Source organism: Salvelinus fontinalis, chromosome 31 (assembly GCF_029448725.1).
Source record: "Salvelinus fontinalis isolate EN_2023a chromosome 31, ASM2944872v1, whole genome shotgun sequence".
Taxonomy (NCBI): Eukaryota; Metazoa; Chordata; class Actinopteri; order Salmoniformes; family Salmonidae; genus Salvelinus; species Salvelinus fontinalis.
In genome coordinates this window covers 49289048-49306197 of record NC_074695.1, presented here as the reverse complement: position 1 = coordinate 49306197, position 17150 = coordinate 49289048, and the positions used below count along the sequence as shown (strand labels likewise).

The following is a 17150-nucleotide window of genomic DNA, read 5'->3' as shown; positions in this document are numbered from 1 at the left end:
TGGAGCTAAGGGCTGACATCACAGAAACATGGTCTCTGTAATGATCATTAGCTATCTGAATGTTTGCCTTGTACTGTTCTATTCTCTCATGCTCTACTGAGAGGAACTATAGTTGCGTTAATGATGACTTCACACATGCCATGAAAGCAAATACCTTACGAGTTGCAACATCAACTGATCAACTCAAATCAAATCAAATTGTATTAGTCACATGTGCCGAATACAACAGTGAAATGCTTTCTTAAAAGTAACAAGTAATTAAAGAGCAGCAGTAAAATAACAATAGCAAAACTATATTCAGGGGGGTACCGGTACAGAGTCAATGTGCGGGGGCACTGGTTAGTTGCGGTAATATGTACATGTAGGTAGAGTTATTAAAGTGACTATGCATAGATGATAACAACAGAGAGTAGCAGCGGTGTAATAGTCTGAGTAGCCATTTGATTAGGTGTTCAGGAATCTTATGGCTTGGGTGTAGAAGCTGTTTAGAAGCCTCTTGGAACTAGATTTGGCACTATGGTACCGCTACTGCTTCTCGTGCGGTAGCAGAGAGAACAGTCTATGACTAGGGTGGCTGGAGTCTTTGACAATGTTTAGGGCCTTCCTCTGACACTGCCTGGTATAGAGGTCCTGGATGGCAGGAAGCTTGGCCCCAGTGATGTACTGGGACGTTCGCACTACCCTCTGTAGTGCCTTGCGGTCGGAGGCCGTGCAGTTGGCATACCAGGCAGTGATGCAACCAGTCAGGATGCTATCGATGGTGCAGCTGTAGAACCTTTTGAGGATCTGGGGACCCATGACAAATCTTTCCAGTGAGGGGGAATAGGTTTTGTTGTGCCCTCTTCATGAATGTATTGGTGTGCTTGGACCATGTTAGTTTGTTGGTGATGTGGACACTGAGGAACTTAAAGCTCTCAACCTGCTCCACTGCAGCCCCAGGGAATACAGGAGGGGACTGAGCACGCACCCCTGAGCGGCCCCTGTGTTGAGGATCGGCATGGCTGGTGTGGTTACCTACCCTTAGTACCTGGGGGCGGCCCGTCAGGAAGTGCAGGATCCAGTTGCAGAGGGAGGGGTTTAGTCCCAGGGTCCTTAGCTTATTGATGATATTTGAGGGCACTATGGTGTTGAACGCTGAGCTGTAGTCAATTAATATTATTCTCACAAAGGTTTTCCCTTTGTCCAGGTGGGAAAGGGCAGTGTGGAGTGCAATAGAGATTGCATCATCTGTGGATCTGTTGGGGCGGTATGCAAATTGGAGTGGGTCTTGGGTTTCTGGGATAATGGTGTTGATGTGAGCCATGACCAGCCTTTCGAAGCACTTCATGAATACAGACATAAGCTTCCGGGTTAGAGTCCCGCTCCTTGAAAGCGGTAGCTCTAGCCTTTACCTCAGTGCGGATGTTGCCTGTAATCCATGGCTTCTGGTTGGAGTATGGACGTACGGTCACTGTGGGGACGACATCATCGATACACTTATTGATGAAGCCAATTACTAATGTGGTGTACTCCTCAATGCCATCGGAGAAATCCCGGAACATAATCCAGTCTTTGCTAGCAAACAGTCCTGTAGCTTAGCATCTGCTTCATCTGACCACTTTTTTATAGACCGAGTCACTTCCTGCTTCAATTGTTGCTTGTAAGCAGGAATCAGGAGGATAGAATTATGGTCAGATTTGCCAAATGGAGGGCGAGGGAGAACTTTGTATACGTCTCTATGTGTGGAGTAAATGTGGTCCAGAGTTTTTTTTCCCTCTGGTTGCATATTTAACATGCTGATAGAAAGTTTCCCTGCTACTGGGAATGCCGCCTCTGGGTGAGCGTTTTCTTGTTTGCTTACGGCGGAATACAGCTCATTCAAAAAAAAAATATTTTTTTTTATTTTACCAGGTAAGTTGACTGAGAACACGTTCTCATTTGCAGCAACAACCAGGGGAATAGTGACAGGGGAGAGAGGGGGGTGAATGAGCCAATTGTAAGCTGGGGATGATTAGGTGGCCATGATGGTTTGAGGGCCAGATTGGGAATTTAGCCAGGACACCGGGGTTAACACCCCTACTCTTACAATAAGTGCCATGGGATCTTTAATGACCTCAGAGAGTCAGGACACCCGTTTAACGTCCCATCCGAAAGACGGCACCCTACACAGGGCTGTGACCCCAATCACTGCCCTGGGGCATTGGGATATTTTTTAGACCAGAGGAAAGAGTGCCTCCTACTGGCCCTCCAACACCACTTCCAGCAGCATCTGGTCTCCCATCCAGGGACTGACCAGGACCAACCCTGCTTAGCTTCAGAAGCAAGCCGGCAGTGGTATGCAGGGTGGTATGCTGCTGCCAGCCTCTGAATATGGTGGTATGTAAACAGCTACGAAAAATACAGATGAAAACTCTAGGTAGGTAGTGTAGTCTACAGTTTATCATGAGATACTCTACCTCAGGCAAGCAATAGCTCGGGACTTCCTTAGAGATCGTGCACCAGCTGTTATTTACAAAAATACATAGTCTGCCGCCCCTTGTCTTACCAGATGCCGCTGTTCTATCCTGCCGGTGCAGCATATTACCAGCCAGCTGTATGATGATAGTGCCGTCATTCAGCCACGTCTCCGTGAAGCATAAGATATTACTGTTTGGAATGTCCCGTTGGTAGTTTAATCTTCCACGTTGGTCATCTATTTTATTGTCCAAGATTGCACGTTTGCTAGCAGAATGGAAGGAAGTGGCGTTTTTTTGGATCGCCGACGAATTCTCCGAATGCAGCCTGCCCTCTGGCCCCTTTTTCTCCGCCTCCTCTTCACGCAAATCACAGGGATCTGGGGGCCTCCCGGGTGGCGCAGTGGTCTAGGGCACTGCATTGCGGCGCTAGCTGCGCCACCAGAGACTCTGGGTTCGCGCCCAGGCTCTGTCGCAGCCGGCCGCGACCGGGAGGTCCGTGGGGCGACGCATAATTGGCTTAGCGTCGTCCGGGTTAGGGAGGGTTTGGCCGGTAGGGATGGTGCATGGTGTTTCCTCCGACACATTGGTGTGGCTGGCTTTCGGGTTGGAGGCGCGCTGTGTTAAGAAGCAGTGCGGCTTGGTTGGGTTGTGTTTCGGAGGACGCATGGCTTTCGACCTTCGTCTCTCCCGAGCCCGTACGGGAGTTGTAGCGATGAGACAAGATAGTAATTACCAACAATTGGACATCACAAAATTGGGGAGAAAAGAGGAGAAGAAAAAAAAAGAATCACAGGGATCTGGGCCTGTGATTCACACTCCCTCATTAGGGTGTGGAGTGGACGAGTGGTGCCATTAGAACCCAAGTGTCTGACCACTCTTGTTTACTGAAAAGGAGCTGGTGGGGCTAGAATCTGCTGTCTCCCTCTAAAACAGGGAAGCGTATACTTTTCTCCTGGTTAATGTGGTGGCGAGATCTCTCTGACTCTCTGTGATACATAGTTGAATACATGCATTATGAATACCTTTGTTGCTATAACAATGTTTTTTTTTTATTAACTCACTGGTTGCGATATTATTCAGTTTTATTTGAACAGACAGATATAGAGGGGCAGTCAAACAAGTAGTTCAGCTGAGTCCAATGAGCGCTGATGCACGTAATGATGGTGACAGGTGGGCGTAATGACGGGCAGCCTGGCGCCCTCGAGTGCCATGGATGGGAAACGGGAGCAGACGTGACAGTATCCCCCCTCTAGGGGCGCCACCCGGTGTCCCACGTGGGCGAGCCTGACGGGCCGGCCGAGACATGGCTGTCAGATGAGCCGGCTGAGGCATGGAAGCCCGACGAGCCGGCGGAGGAGTGGGAGCCTGGCGAACCGGCTGAGGCATAACATGGGGTGGGAGCCTGCCAAGCCAACCAGGGCAAGAAAACCTCTCGAGCCAGCTACGGCATGGAAGCCCGGCGAGCCAGCTGAGGCACCCCCGGTTCCTTCGCCAGCGGCACCCTTACCCGACGTCACCAACAAAAACAAAAAACATAAACTCCCTGATGCTTCAAGTTGTGGTGTCAGCATTCTGTAAGGACCGATGCTGGGAGACAAGAAGCAAGTACAGGGAGTGAACATTTAATGGATACCAGACAGGAAACAAACAAGGACAGAGCATCTGAACAGGGGAAAACATAATGACATCAATGCTGACACGGGGAACAAACTGAAGAACAGACAGATATAGATGGGCAATCAATCAAGTGAAGGATTCCAATGAGTGCTGATGCACATAATGATGGTGACAGGTGTGCATAATGATGGGCAGCCTGGTGCCCTCGAGTGTCTGGGAGGGGGAGCAGGCGTGACAAAAACATGAAACATAACATAATAAAGAACATTAATAGACAGGAACAGCTCAAGGATAGAACCAGTGGTGTAAAGTACTTAAGTAAAAATATTTAAGTCGTTTTTGGGGGTATCTGTACTAGAGGTCGACCGATTATGATTTTTCAACGCCGACACCGATACAGATTATTGGAGGACCAAAAAAAGCCGATACCGATTAATCGACGGATTTTTTTATATATATATGTTTGTAATAATGACAATTAAAACAATACTGAATGAACAATGAACACTTTTATTTTAACTTAATATAATACATAAACACATTCAATTTAGTCTCAAATAAATGATGAAACGTTCAATTTGGTTTAAATAATGCAAAAACACAGTGTTGGTAAAGAAAGTAAAAGTGCAATATGTGCCATGTAAAAAAGCTAACATTTAAGTTCGTTGCTCAGAACATGAGAACATATGAAAGCTGGTGGTTCCTTTTAACATGAGTTTTCAATATTCCCAGTTAAGAAGTTTTAGGTTGAAGCTATTATAGAAATTATGACGCGTTGACTATTTCTCTCTATACCATTTGTATTTCATATACATTTGACTATTGGATGTTCTAATAGGTACTTTAGTATTGCCAGCCTAATCTCGGGAGTTGATAGGCTTGAAGTCATAAACAGCGCTGTGCTTCAAGCATTGCTAAGAGTTGCTGGCAAATGCTGTAAGGTGCTGTTTGAATGAATGCTTACGAGCATGCTGCTGCCTACCACTGCTCAGTCAGACTGCTCTATCAAATATCAAATCATAGACTTAATTATAATAAACACACAAAAATAAGAGCCTTTTGTCATTAATATGGTCAAATCAGGATACTATAATTTAGAAATCAAAAAGTTTATTCTTTCAGTGAAATACAGAACTTTTACATATTTTATCGAATGGTTGGCAACCCTAAGTCTAAATATTGCTGTTACATTGCACAACCTTCATTGTTATGTCAAAATTATGTAAAATTCTGGCAAATTAATTACGATCTTTGTTAAGAGTTTGAGTTTATTTTATTTTTACAGGGACAGTGCACATTAATCAACGTTTCAGTAAAAGTGCCGGTTTTAGCCAGCCGACTAATTTTCAACCGCAGTTATTAAAAACAATTACAATATAGACAATCATTGAGCAGTGAGCACACGCAGAGCAACATAGGACAAGCAAGACTTAGCATACAGACAGAGCAACATAGAACAAAAAGCAGTAAGACAAAATTCATAAAAGCAACAAAGTGTTTCCACACCTCACGAGCTACAGACAACAGACAACATGGAAAGCGGCAATACACAGCTAGGGATTATGTTCAAAAATCTGATTGCCCTTTAGCCATGTCTTCATGCATTTTGTGAAAGTGTGATATGTGGTGCAGTTATGTGTGTTTGATGGCAGGGTATTCCAGACATGGGAAGCTCTCACAGAGAAAGCAGATTTACTAAAGGTGCTTTTCCTTAAGGGAACTTTACAGTCACCTCTCATGGCAGACCTTGTGGATCTGCTGCATTATGTTTGGGTTTTCTGTTTAACAAAAATACTGAGTGGAGGGGGAGCCAGGCCATTTAGGATCTTGAATAAGAGACATGCGTCGGTGTACTGCGCGAGATTTTCCCAACTCAGGAGCTCATGCTTTCTGAGGATGTAACAGTGATGATGGCTATTGGGCTTCCTATCAAGCACTTTGAGAGCCTGTTTGTAGACAGACTGAATAGGTTTTAATGTTGTACAGCAAGCTTGGGCCCAACTAGTCAAGCAGTATGTTAAGTGAGGGAGTATCATAGATTTGAAGTACAGTTTTGCTACCTCTGTAGTCAAACAATTTCGTATAAATTGGAAATTAGCTAGGTTGAATTTGGTTATCTGAATTACCGTTTTCACATGCTTTTTAAAAGAGAGGTTGGAATCAAATATGATGCCAAGGTACTGAAAATCAGATACCACCTGGAGCTTCTCCCCTGACACATAGACATCTGGCTCAGTAGCATCTGTTGCCCTCTTTGTGAGGAACATGCAAACAGTTTTTTTCACATTGAGATGCAAACATGAGTCACTGAGCCACTTTGTAACCTGGACCATTACAGTAGTGAGTTCTTGTGCAGCTTGTTGTTTGTTCTTTGCTTGCACATATATCACTGTATCATCTGCATACATTTGAACTTCAGAATCAGTACAGACAGAAGGCAGATCATTAATGTACAGACTGAACAGGAGGGGCCCCAGTATTGACCCTTGGGGCACGCCCACATCATAGCTAAGAGTGGGTGACAGCTCATTGCTCATTCTGACACACTGAGTTCTGCCTCCAAGGTATGATTTCATCCATCTCATCGGGGGAAAAGTTGAACTTGGACAATTTTGTGATGAGAATCTCATGGTTAACAGTATCAAAAGCCTTCCTTAGGTCCAGAAACACAGCCCCAACAACGCCCCCTTTGTCCATTTTGGACTTCACATTTTCCAGAAGAAAGCAGTTGGCCGTTTCTGTGGAGTGTTTCGCTCTGAAACCAAACTGCATGGAGTATAATGTGAAGGGGCTGTTGTTGAGGTGGGCAATCAGTTGTTCTGCTGCACACTTTTCAACAACCTTTGACACCACAGGTAGTATACTAATGGGCCTGTAGTTACTCACGTCAGCAGGGTCGCCCGATTTAACCTGTTATGGCTGCAGGGGGCGTATTGAGTAGCCAGAAAATATGTGCCCATTTCAAACAGCGTCGTACTCAATTCTTGCTCGTACAATATGCATATTATTATTACAATTGGATAGAAAACACTCTCTAGTTTCTAAAAACGTTTGAATGAGAGTGAAACAGAAATCCTTCTGCAGCACTTTTCCTGACCAGTAAGTGAAATGTCAGAAATCTATGCTCTGTTCAACTGCATGCCTATACATGGGCGTGTGACGTAGGAGTCTACAAACACTTCCTACGCCTTCCCCTGGTTGTCAAGATGCGGTGAGAGAAGAAATTTCGTGTCTATCTTGGTCAGAGGTGGAATAAAAAGTCTTTGTTTGACGTGACCGTTCATTTCCTGTTTCTGGAGCGCGCGAAAGAGGACATTGATATGGCTTCTGTTTAGCTGTCGTTATGAAATACGAACATCTCCGTCTTAGATTTGATTTGATACATGTCACCATATCATCATAACGTATGTTTTTTCAATATAGTTTAATCAGATTATTGAAACTTTTTCGGGAGTTTTGCCGTGTTCCGTTTTCTAACTTTGTTGACGTTGGAGTAATCCGTGTCACTTGGCAAGTGCCCATGGTAAATGAAGAGGGATATTTACCATTCCAGATCAAAACAACGACTATTCTGGACAAAGGACACCTTATCCAACATTCTGACGGTAGATCACCAAAAGTAAGAAACATTTTATGATGCTATTTCTAATATCTGTCGTGCATGTTGACTGGTCGTGGGCGCCCAAGTGTTTCTGGCTATTGTGGCTATGCTAATATCACGCTACATTTTGTTTGCGCTGTAAAACATTTAATAAATCGGAAATATTGTCTAGAATCACAAGATGCCTGTCTTTCAATTGCTGTACACTATGTATTTTTCAGAAATGTTTTATGATGAGTAATTAGGTATTTGACGTTGGTGTCTGTAAATATTATGGCTGCTTTCGGTGCAATTTCTGATTGTAGCTGAAATGTAAACTATGAATTATACCTGAAATATGCAAATTCTTCGAAAAAAATATCAGACTGTCATCAGACTGTCATCTGATGAGGTTGTTTCTTGGTTAGTGGCTATTTTTATCTTTATTTGGCCGAATTTGTGATAGCTACTGATGGAGTCATAAACTGATGGAGTAAGAATATTGGTGTCTTTTGCTAACGTGATTAGCTAATAGATTTACATATTGTGTCTTCCCTGTAAAACATTTTAAAAATCGGACATGTTGGCTTGATTCACAAGATGTGCACCTTTCATCTGGTGTCTTGGACTTGTTAATGTGTGAAAGTTAAATATTAAAAAAAAAAATATTTTGAATTTCGCGCCCTGCACTTGAGCTGGATGTTGTCATAAGTGTACCGGTGTCGGGCTGCAGCCAGAAGAAGTTAAAGATGGCCGTTATTATGGCCGACTTCCATACCCTTGGAAACACCCCGAGACCAATAGATGTGTTGGTGACCTTAGTAATGGGGCCCAAACTGTGTGTGAAGAAATGGTTTTCACACAGTTCGCAACGAGCCAGGCGGCCCAAACTGCTGCATGTACCCTGACTCTGCTTGCACTGAACGCAAGAGAAGTGACATAATTTCCCTAGTTAATATTGCCTGCTAACATGCATTTATATTAAGTAAATATGCAGGTTTAAAAAAAAATACTTCTGTGTATTGATTTTAAGAAAGGCATTGATGTTTATGGTTCGGTACATTTGTGCAATGATTGCGCTTTATTCACGAATGTGCTTTTCATCACCCATTTGGCGAAGTTGAAGTAGGCTGTGATTCGATATAAATTAACAGTCACCACTTTGATTATATGCAACGCAGGACAAGCTAGTTAACTTCTTATGGATAGAGGGCAGCATTTTCACGTTTGGATGAAAAGGTGCCCAGAGTAAACGGCCTGCTACTCAGTCCGAGTTGCTAATATATGCATATGATTAGTAGATTTGGATAGAAAACACTCTGAAGTTTCTAAAACTGTTTGGATGATGTCTGTGAGTATAACAGAACTCATATGGCAGGCAAAAACCTGAGAAAAAATCCAACCAGGAAGTGGGAAATCTGAGGTTGGTCGTTTTCCAACTCAGCCCCTATTGAAGATACAGTGGGATATGGGTCATGTTGCACTTCCTAAGGCTTCCATTAGATGTCAACAGTCTTTAGAACCTTGTCTGATGCTTCTACTGTGAAGTGGGGCCGAATGAGAGGGGAATGAGTCAGAGATCTGCCAGCAGCAAGGGGCTGGTCACGCGCATTCACACCTATCTAATCTCTACTTTATTTTACTATTTCTATTTTTGCCAACTTTTACTTTTACTTCACTACATTCCTAAAGAAAATTATATACTTTTTATTCCTTACATTTTGCCTGACACCCAAAAGTGCTCGTTACATTTTGACAGGAAAATGGTCCAATTCACACACTTATCAAGAGAACATCCCTGGTCATCCCTACTGCCTATGATCTGGCGGACTTACTAAAAACAAATGCTTTGTTTGTAAATTATGTCTGAGTGTTGGAGTGTGACCCTGAAATTTGAAATGGTTTATACTTTTACTTTTGATACTTAAGTACATTTTAACAATTCTGTTTACTTTTGATACTTAAGTATATTTAAAACCAAATGTTTTAGACTTTTACTCAAATAGTATTCTACCGGGTGACTTTCACTTTTACTTGAGTCATTTTCCATGAAGGTATCTTTACTTGTACTCAAGTATGACATTTGAATACTTTTTCCACAACTGGATAGAACTACATCAATTTTAAAAAGGCACATGTAGCCTACATATCAATATACACACACAAACTATCTAGGTCAAATAAGAGAGAGCCATTTTTGCTGTGAGCTGTTGCTTTATCTGTTTTTTTAAACCAGGTTTGCTGTTCATTTGATCAATATGAGATGAAACAGAGTTCAATGCAATAATGGCTTTATACACTGCTCAAAAAAATAAAGGGAACACTTAAACAACACAATGTAACTCCAAGTCAATCACACTTCTGTGAAATCAAACTGAAAATCAAAATGAACTGCACTACCTGAGCCACGTGTGTGGGTTGTAGACTCCGTCTTATGCTACCACTAGAGTGAGAGCACCGCCAGCATTCAAAAGTGACCAAAACATCAGCCAGGAAGCATAGGAACTGAGAAGTGGTCTGTGGTCACCACCTGCAGAATCACTCCTTTTTGGGGGGTGTCTTGCTAATTGCCTATAATTTCCACCTTTTGTCTATTCCATTTGCACAACAGCATGTGAAATTTATTGTCAATCAGTGTTGCTTCCTAAGTGGACAGTTTGATTTCACAGAAGTGTGATTGACTTGGAGTTACATCGTGTTGTTTAAGTGTTCCCTTTATTTTTTTGAGCAGTGTATAATACTGTACACTTTCTTGAATTTGTTCTGGATTTGGGGACTGTGAAAAGACTGCTGGTGTCATGCCTGGTGGGGTACAGTAAGTGTGTGTGTCAGAGCTGTGTGTAAATTGACTATGCAAACAATTTTGGATTTTCAACACATTAATGATTCTTATAAAAACACCAGTCTCTCCCCAACTCTTAGCAAAGAGAGACTGGCATGCATAGTATCTATTTTAGCCCTCTGATTACAATGAAAAGCAAGACATGCTGCTCTGTTCTGGGCCAGCTACAGCTTAACTAGGTCTTTCTTTGCAGCACTCGACCACATGACTGGACAATGATCACGATAAGACAAAACTAGAGCCTGCAGGACTTGCTTTTTGGAGTGTGGTGTCCAAAAAGCAGAACATCTCTTTATTACAGATAGACCTCTCCCCATCTTTACAACCTTTGAATATACATGTTTTGACCATGACAGTTTACAATCTAAGGTAACACCAAGTAATTTAGTCTCCTCACCCTGTTCAACAGCCACACCATTCATTACCACGTTCAGCTGGGATCTAGAACTTTGCGAATGATTTGTACCAAACACAATGCTCTTAGTTTTAGAGATGTTCAGGACCAGTTTATTACTGGCCTCCCATTCCAAAACAGTGCATCTCTTTATTAAGGGTTTCAGTGACTTCATTAGCTGTGATTGCTGATGCATATATGGTTGAATCATCAGCATACATGGACACACATGCTTTGTTTAATGCCAGTGGCAGGTCATTGGTAAAAATAGAAAAGAGTAGAGAGCTGCCCTGTTGTACACCACACTTGTTTGACATTAGAGAAGCTTCCATTATTAAAGAAAACACTCTGAGTTCTGTTAGATAGATAGCTCTTAATCCATTAGGTTGAAAAGCCTTAACACATAAGTTTCTCAACAACAGGTTATGGTACAAATATAAAAAGCTGCACAGTACAGCTCCCACAATCTTCTTATTATCTTTCAACCAATCATCAGTCATTTGTGTCAGTGTTAAGCATGCTGATTCTGTTGTTCATTTGTTTACAGAGAAATAGCATTGTATTTGGTTAAACACCATTTTTTCCAACAGTTTGCTGGCTGGCAGCAAGCTTATAGGTCTGCTGTTAGAACCAGTAAAGTTTGCTTTACCACTCTTGGGTAGCAGAATGATTTTTGGCTTCTCTCCAGGCCTCAGGACAAAGACTTTCCTCTAGGCTACGATTAAATATATGACCGATAGGAGTGGCTATAGAGTCAGCTACCATCCTCAGTAGCTTTCCATCTAAGTTGTCAATGCCAGGAGGTTTGTCATTATTGATCAACAACAATTTTTCCATCACATCCACACTAACAAAATTTTAACTTGCAATGCTTTTCTTTCTACGATGGCTCACTGTTCATTGTTGGCATTTTATGCCTTAGTTTTCCCACTTTGCCAATGAAGTAATCATACAAATAATTGGCAACATCAAATGGTTTTGTGATGAATACACCATCTGATTCGATGAAAGATAGAGTTGGATTTGTCTTTCTGACCATAATTTCATTTTAAGTACTCAAAAGTTTTTTTCACATCATTCTTTATATCATTGTTCTTGACTTCATAATACCGTTTCATCTTCTTCTTGTTGAGTTCAGCCACATCATTTCTACGTTTGCTGTAAGTTAGCCAGTCAGATGTGCAGCCAGACTTATTTGCCACTCCTTTTGCCCCATCTCTTTCAAACATACAGTTTTTCAAATCCTCATCAATCCAAAGATCCTAAAAAGTTATAACAGTCAATTTCTTAACAGGTCCATGTTTATCAATAATTGGAAGAAGCAATTTCATAAATTCATCAAATGCAGCGTCTGGATGCTCCTCATTAATCAGACCAACTATTTTTTTTAAACATCATCCACATAAGATATTTTATAAAATATTTTGTATGATCTCTCTATTTTAGGTCCAGCTTTTGGAACTTTGGATTTCCTGGAAATACTGTAGCCACTATATTGTGATCAGTGCATCCAATGAGTATGGATACTGCTTTAGAACAAAGGTCTACAGTACTAGTAAAAATGTGATCGATACATGTGGAGATCTTGTTCCCGTAGTGTTTGTAAACACCCTGGTAGGTTGAGTAATAACCTGATCGAGATTACAGGCACTGGTTACAGTGAGAAGCTTCCTCTTGAGCAGACAGCTTCATGAAAACCAGTCAATATTCAGGTCCCCAAGAAAGTAGACCTCTCTGTTAACATCACATACAGTACACTATCAAGCATTTCACACATATTATTTAGATTCTGAATGTTAGCACTTGGTGGCTTGTGAAGAGTGTGAACTGTGAAGTGGTCTCCCTTTCCACTCGTGTACGCAAGTTGACACCCTTTACTATTTTTCAAATAAGAAGTCTTGACTTTTTGTTGAAGGAGCCTCAAAATGAGTAGTTATTCTTATTTTACATTTTTTATTTCACCTTTATTTAACCAGGTAGGCCAGTTGAGAACAAGTTTTCATTTACAACTGTGACCTGGCCAAGATAAAGCAAAGCAGTGTGACAAAAACAACAACACAGAGTTACACATGGGATAAACAAACGTACAGTCAATAACACAACAGAAAAATCTGTATACAGTGTGTGCAAATTAAGTAAGGAGGTAAGGCAATAAATAGGCCAATAGTGGTGAAGTAATTACAATTTATCAATTTACACTGGAGTGATATACAGTTGAAGTCGGAAGTTTACATACACTTAGGTTGGAGTCATTAACTTCACTAGGGTAGGGGGCAGCATTTGGAATTTTGGCCCAAATTAAACTGCCTGCTACTCAGGCCCAGAAGATAGGATATGCATATAATTAGTTGATTTGGATAGAAAACACTCTAAAGTTTCCAAAACTGTTAAAATAATGTCTGTGAGTATAACAGAACTGATATGGCAGGCGAAAACCTGAGGAAAATCCAACCAGGAAGTACTATTATTTTGAAAGGCTGTTTTTCCATTGAAAGCCTATCCACCATACAAAGACTTAGGACACAGTTGACGAGCTCTGTGGCTTCCTCTACATGTGGCCAGTCTTTAGGCATTGTTTCAGGCCTTTACTCTGAAAAAATTAGGGAGATACAGCACTTTCAATCAGTGGCCAGTGGAAATTTCCATTCATCAGCCATGCGCCTTTCTTGTTTCTCCTTTCCTATTGACGAAGCTTTTGTCCGGTTGAAATATTATTTATTATTTATGACAAAAACAACCGGAGGATTGATTTTTAACAACGTTTGGCATGTTTTTACTAACTTTTATTGTACTTAAAAAAAACTTTTCGTCTGGACTTAGTGCACACGCCTTAAGCATTCGGATTACTGGACAAAACGAGCAAACAAAAATAAGGTTTTTGGTCGTAAAGAAGGACATTATCGAACAAAACAAACATTTATTGCTTGGGTCACACCTGGGGATGGAGAAAACCAGGGAGCGGATCGGGAACCGGTTCCACTGGCCCGGAGTCAAGCGTTAAAACGACCATACCGGATACCAGAAGCCCGGAGGGTGGTGGTCCAGCGGGAAGTGGCGACAATGCTAGAAATGGGGGTACTGGAGGAGTCACACAGTAAGTGGTCTAGCCCCATAGTGCTGGTTCCGAAACCGGACAGAACCGTCCGCTTCTGTAATGACTTCCGGGGCCTGAACAAGGTCAGTAAGTTTGATGCCTACCCCATGCCCCAGGTGGACGAACTGATCGACCGCTTGGGGATGGCGAGATACGTCAGCACCTTGGACCTGACGAAGGGGTACTGGCAGGTGCCACTGGCAGCGGCCTTCCGGGAGAAGACTGCCTTCTCCACCCCGGGGGGGCTATACCATTAACGGGTTGTGCCTTTCTGGCTCCACGGGGCACCAGTGACCTTTCAGCGCCTCATGGACCGCGTCCTGCGGCTACCAGTGAATACGCCGCTGCTTATCTGGACGACATAATTGTGGACTGTGACAGTTGGGAGTCACATCTATGTAGGTTACAGGCCGTGGTGGATGCGCTAAGCGATGCAGGTCTGACCGCGAAGCCCCACAAGTGCAAGCTGGGCTACGCCGAGGTGGAGTACCTGGGCTATCAGATCGGGAGGGGAAATGTGAACATAAAGAAAAAAAATCTCTGCCATTAGGGGATGGCCTGTCCCCCGAACCAAGAGGCAGGTGAAGTCATTCCTGGGGTTAGCAGGGTACTACAGAAGATTTGTACCTAAATTTGCCGCAATAGCTTCTCCCCTCACAGACTTAACGAAGGCACGACTACCCCAGACGGTGCGATGGACGGAGGACACAGAGGCGACGTTCCAGGCCCTGAAGGATGCGCTATGTTCGCACCCGGTACCCCGGACTTCTCAAAAAACTCCTGATCCAGACAGACACGTCTGACACAGGGGTAGGGGCCGTTTTGTCCCAAGAGCAGGAGGCCGAGGAGCACCCCATCGTGTATGTCAGCAGGGAACTCCTCCCGGGGGAGAAGAAATACGAGAAGGAGTGCCTCACCCTGAAGTGGGCAGTGGACATCCTCAAGTATTACCTAATAATTGGGGAGGTACGTGAGGCGACGTTGGCTCCCTCTGCTGGGAATACGGGAGCTTGGCACCCCGACACGGACAGCCCTAAGTGGAGGTAATTGGAAAGAGGAAAGTGCCAACCAGCCGTGGAGGCCAAATAAAAGGAGCACTGTGGCACACCGCGAGGGAGAATGGGGAGAGACAGACACCAAGCCACAGTAGAGAAGAAGGACCGAGCCAAACCTAAGTGATTTTCTTTGTTATGTTTATTTTCTGTCTTAGTAAAGTTGTTTTTGCGGACTGAAACCTCCCTGTCTCTGTGTTAATCTCTGCACGCTCAACCCAACACCCCATGGTTTACCACGTAGCCTGTATAATGTTATCAAGTCAGTCAATCAAATGTATTTATAAAGCCTTTTCCACATCAGCAGTTGTCACGAAGTGCTTATACAGAAACCCAGCCTAAAACCCCAAAGTCAATCTGTCTCTTTAAAGCAGAAGTTGTTTCTAGACCTTATCACCACCACCCTACTTTGCTCTCTGGCCGATTCTGACAGACCAGCATTGCAATGCCGTGGTCATGAACAGGACACCACAGGCTTAGGCAAGCAGTAGCCAAGCTACCATATGATAGTCAGAGAGGGATGGCATGTCAGGGTTAAGCCTCTGCATGCATAGAGTACATAAATAAACAGATAGCTAGCAGCCCTGGCTGTTGAGTGAAGACAATAAACCTGCCTAGAATGGAGGTCTCAGGAGTAGCACCTCATCAAAAAGCAGACTCCCTTTGATTGAACATGACCTTCACACATATGACATACCCCAACGTGCCTGGACAAAAACAACATGAACACATTTACATCCACATGCCGCCCTAACACAGTTTGACGAATTTATAAAGGGATATGAAGAGGCTGGCTAATAAATAAGGAGGCACCTGCTGGAAGTCGGAGGGAGCGATCATGTTTCTCAGTGATGGCTCCAACACTAGGACAGCAGCATACTGGGGTATTGTAGGCTAGGTGGAATGCACTTGGCGGACGGTCAGCAGCGTTCCTATTAAAACAAGTGGCCTTGACCAGACAGGGAGGATGGGACACATGAGTCACTCTACAGGGGACAAGTGCAGAACCCAATCCACATGTAAGGACTCCATCGTCAGCTGGACTGCTCTGAGTGTCTCAAAGAGCATCATGCAAATTAGACGCATCATTATTAGTGTTGGTGTAGAGGGCTGGGACTAATGTGTGTGTCTGTGAGTTATTATGTGGACTGCAGTGCATATAATGTGACAGTTGTGGTCGATTCCAATTCATTTCAGGAAATGAATGCAATTTAATACATCACTTGAAAATACCCATGGTAAAAACATTGGCAATTTTCCATTTACAATTGTAATTTTTTTACTACTTCCTGAATTGGCTGGGGCTGGAATGGCATTGAGTGAATGACTCTGGAGAATAACTCGATAAACAGTGATTTATCAAAATCACCAGCATGTGATTTCTCAGTCCTTCATTTGTTCTTTGGGACAGTGCACTTAGTTTGCTACTGGTGTAGCAGCCAGCTATGTATATTATAACCAACCCTGTACTTCCCTAACCCTGTACTTGAATTTAGATCATTTTTCAAGCATCCTGTATTATGAGATTGAGATGTGAGGGTGGCTCTGCCTTGGGAATGCCTTGTCATGCAAACCGGATATTTTCTCCATTGACTTCCTATTCCAAAGTGACATTCTAATTCATATCACATCATTAAAATGTTGAGGTAAAACAACACATCAAACCAGTAAGAGTGTTTGTATCGATATCTAGTTGTATTGATACCAAACAGGTATCAAATCTGACATATTGCATTTTCTTGACTTTGTAGGACTGGGGAGGGACAGAGAAGAGAGAGAGGAAGAGGGAGCAGCAGCCTTCGTCTGACAACGTGACCATTGGATGAGCCTCGTTCATGCGTCTCCCTGTGTGCAACTCCCACATTACTATGAACTGTGAGCAGGACTTTGGAGACGGGGGCCTGGGTGTGACCCTCACACTCCGACTGCTCATGCACGGCAAGGTACGTATGAGGTGACGGTTTAAGTGAATGGGAATATCTGGGAATATATAAGAATCGTTGTTGGAAGAACTGTAGCCATACAGGAATTATCTGTAAGGGATTAGTTAAAGTTTGAGGATGTAATTACAGTATGTAATATGATTTTCCTATGGACTCATGTCCCTGCTCTGCTTAGTCTGTCAAATTTCAATAA

The 17150-nt window shown here is 43.0% G+C and overlaps 1 protein-coding gene across 3 annotated transcripts in view; it reads left to right on the top strand.

The window, feature by feature from the left end:
• Positions 1–17150, top strand: part of LOC129830461 (poly(rC)-binding protein 4-like) — a 53778-nt gene that overhangs the window by 9998 nt on the left and 26630 nt on the right. For all 3 annotated transcript variants that reach the window (XM_055893052.1, XM_055893049.1, XM_055893051.1), the window contains exon 2: positions 16766–16957. In XM_055893052.1, coding sequence (XP_055749027.1) covers positions 16850–16957 — 108 coding nt within the window. In that variant the 5' untranslated portion in view covers positions 16766–16849. The remainder of the gene's footprint in view (positions 1–16765; positions 16958–17150) is intronic.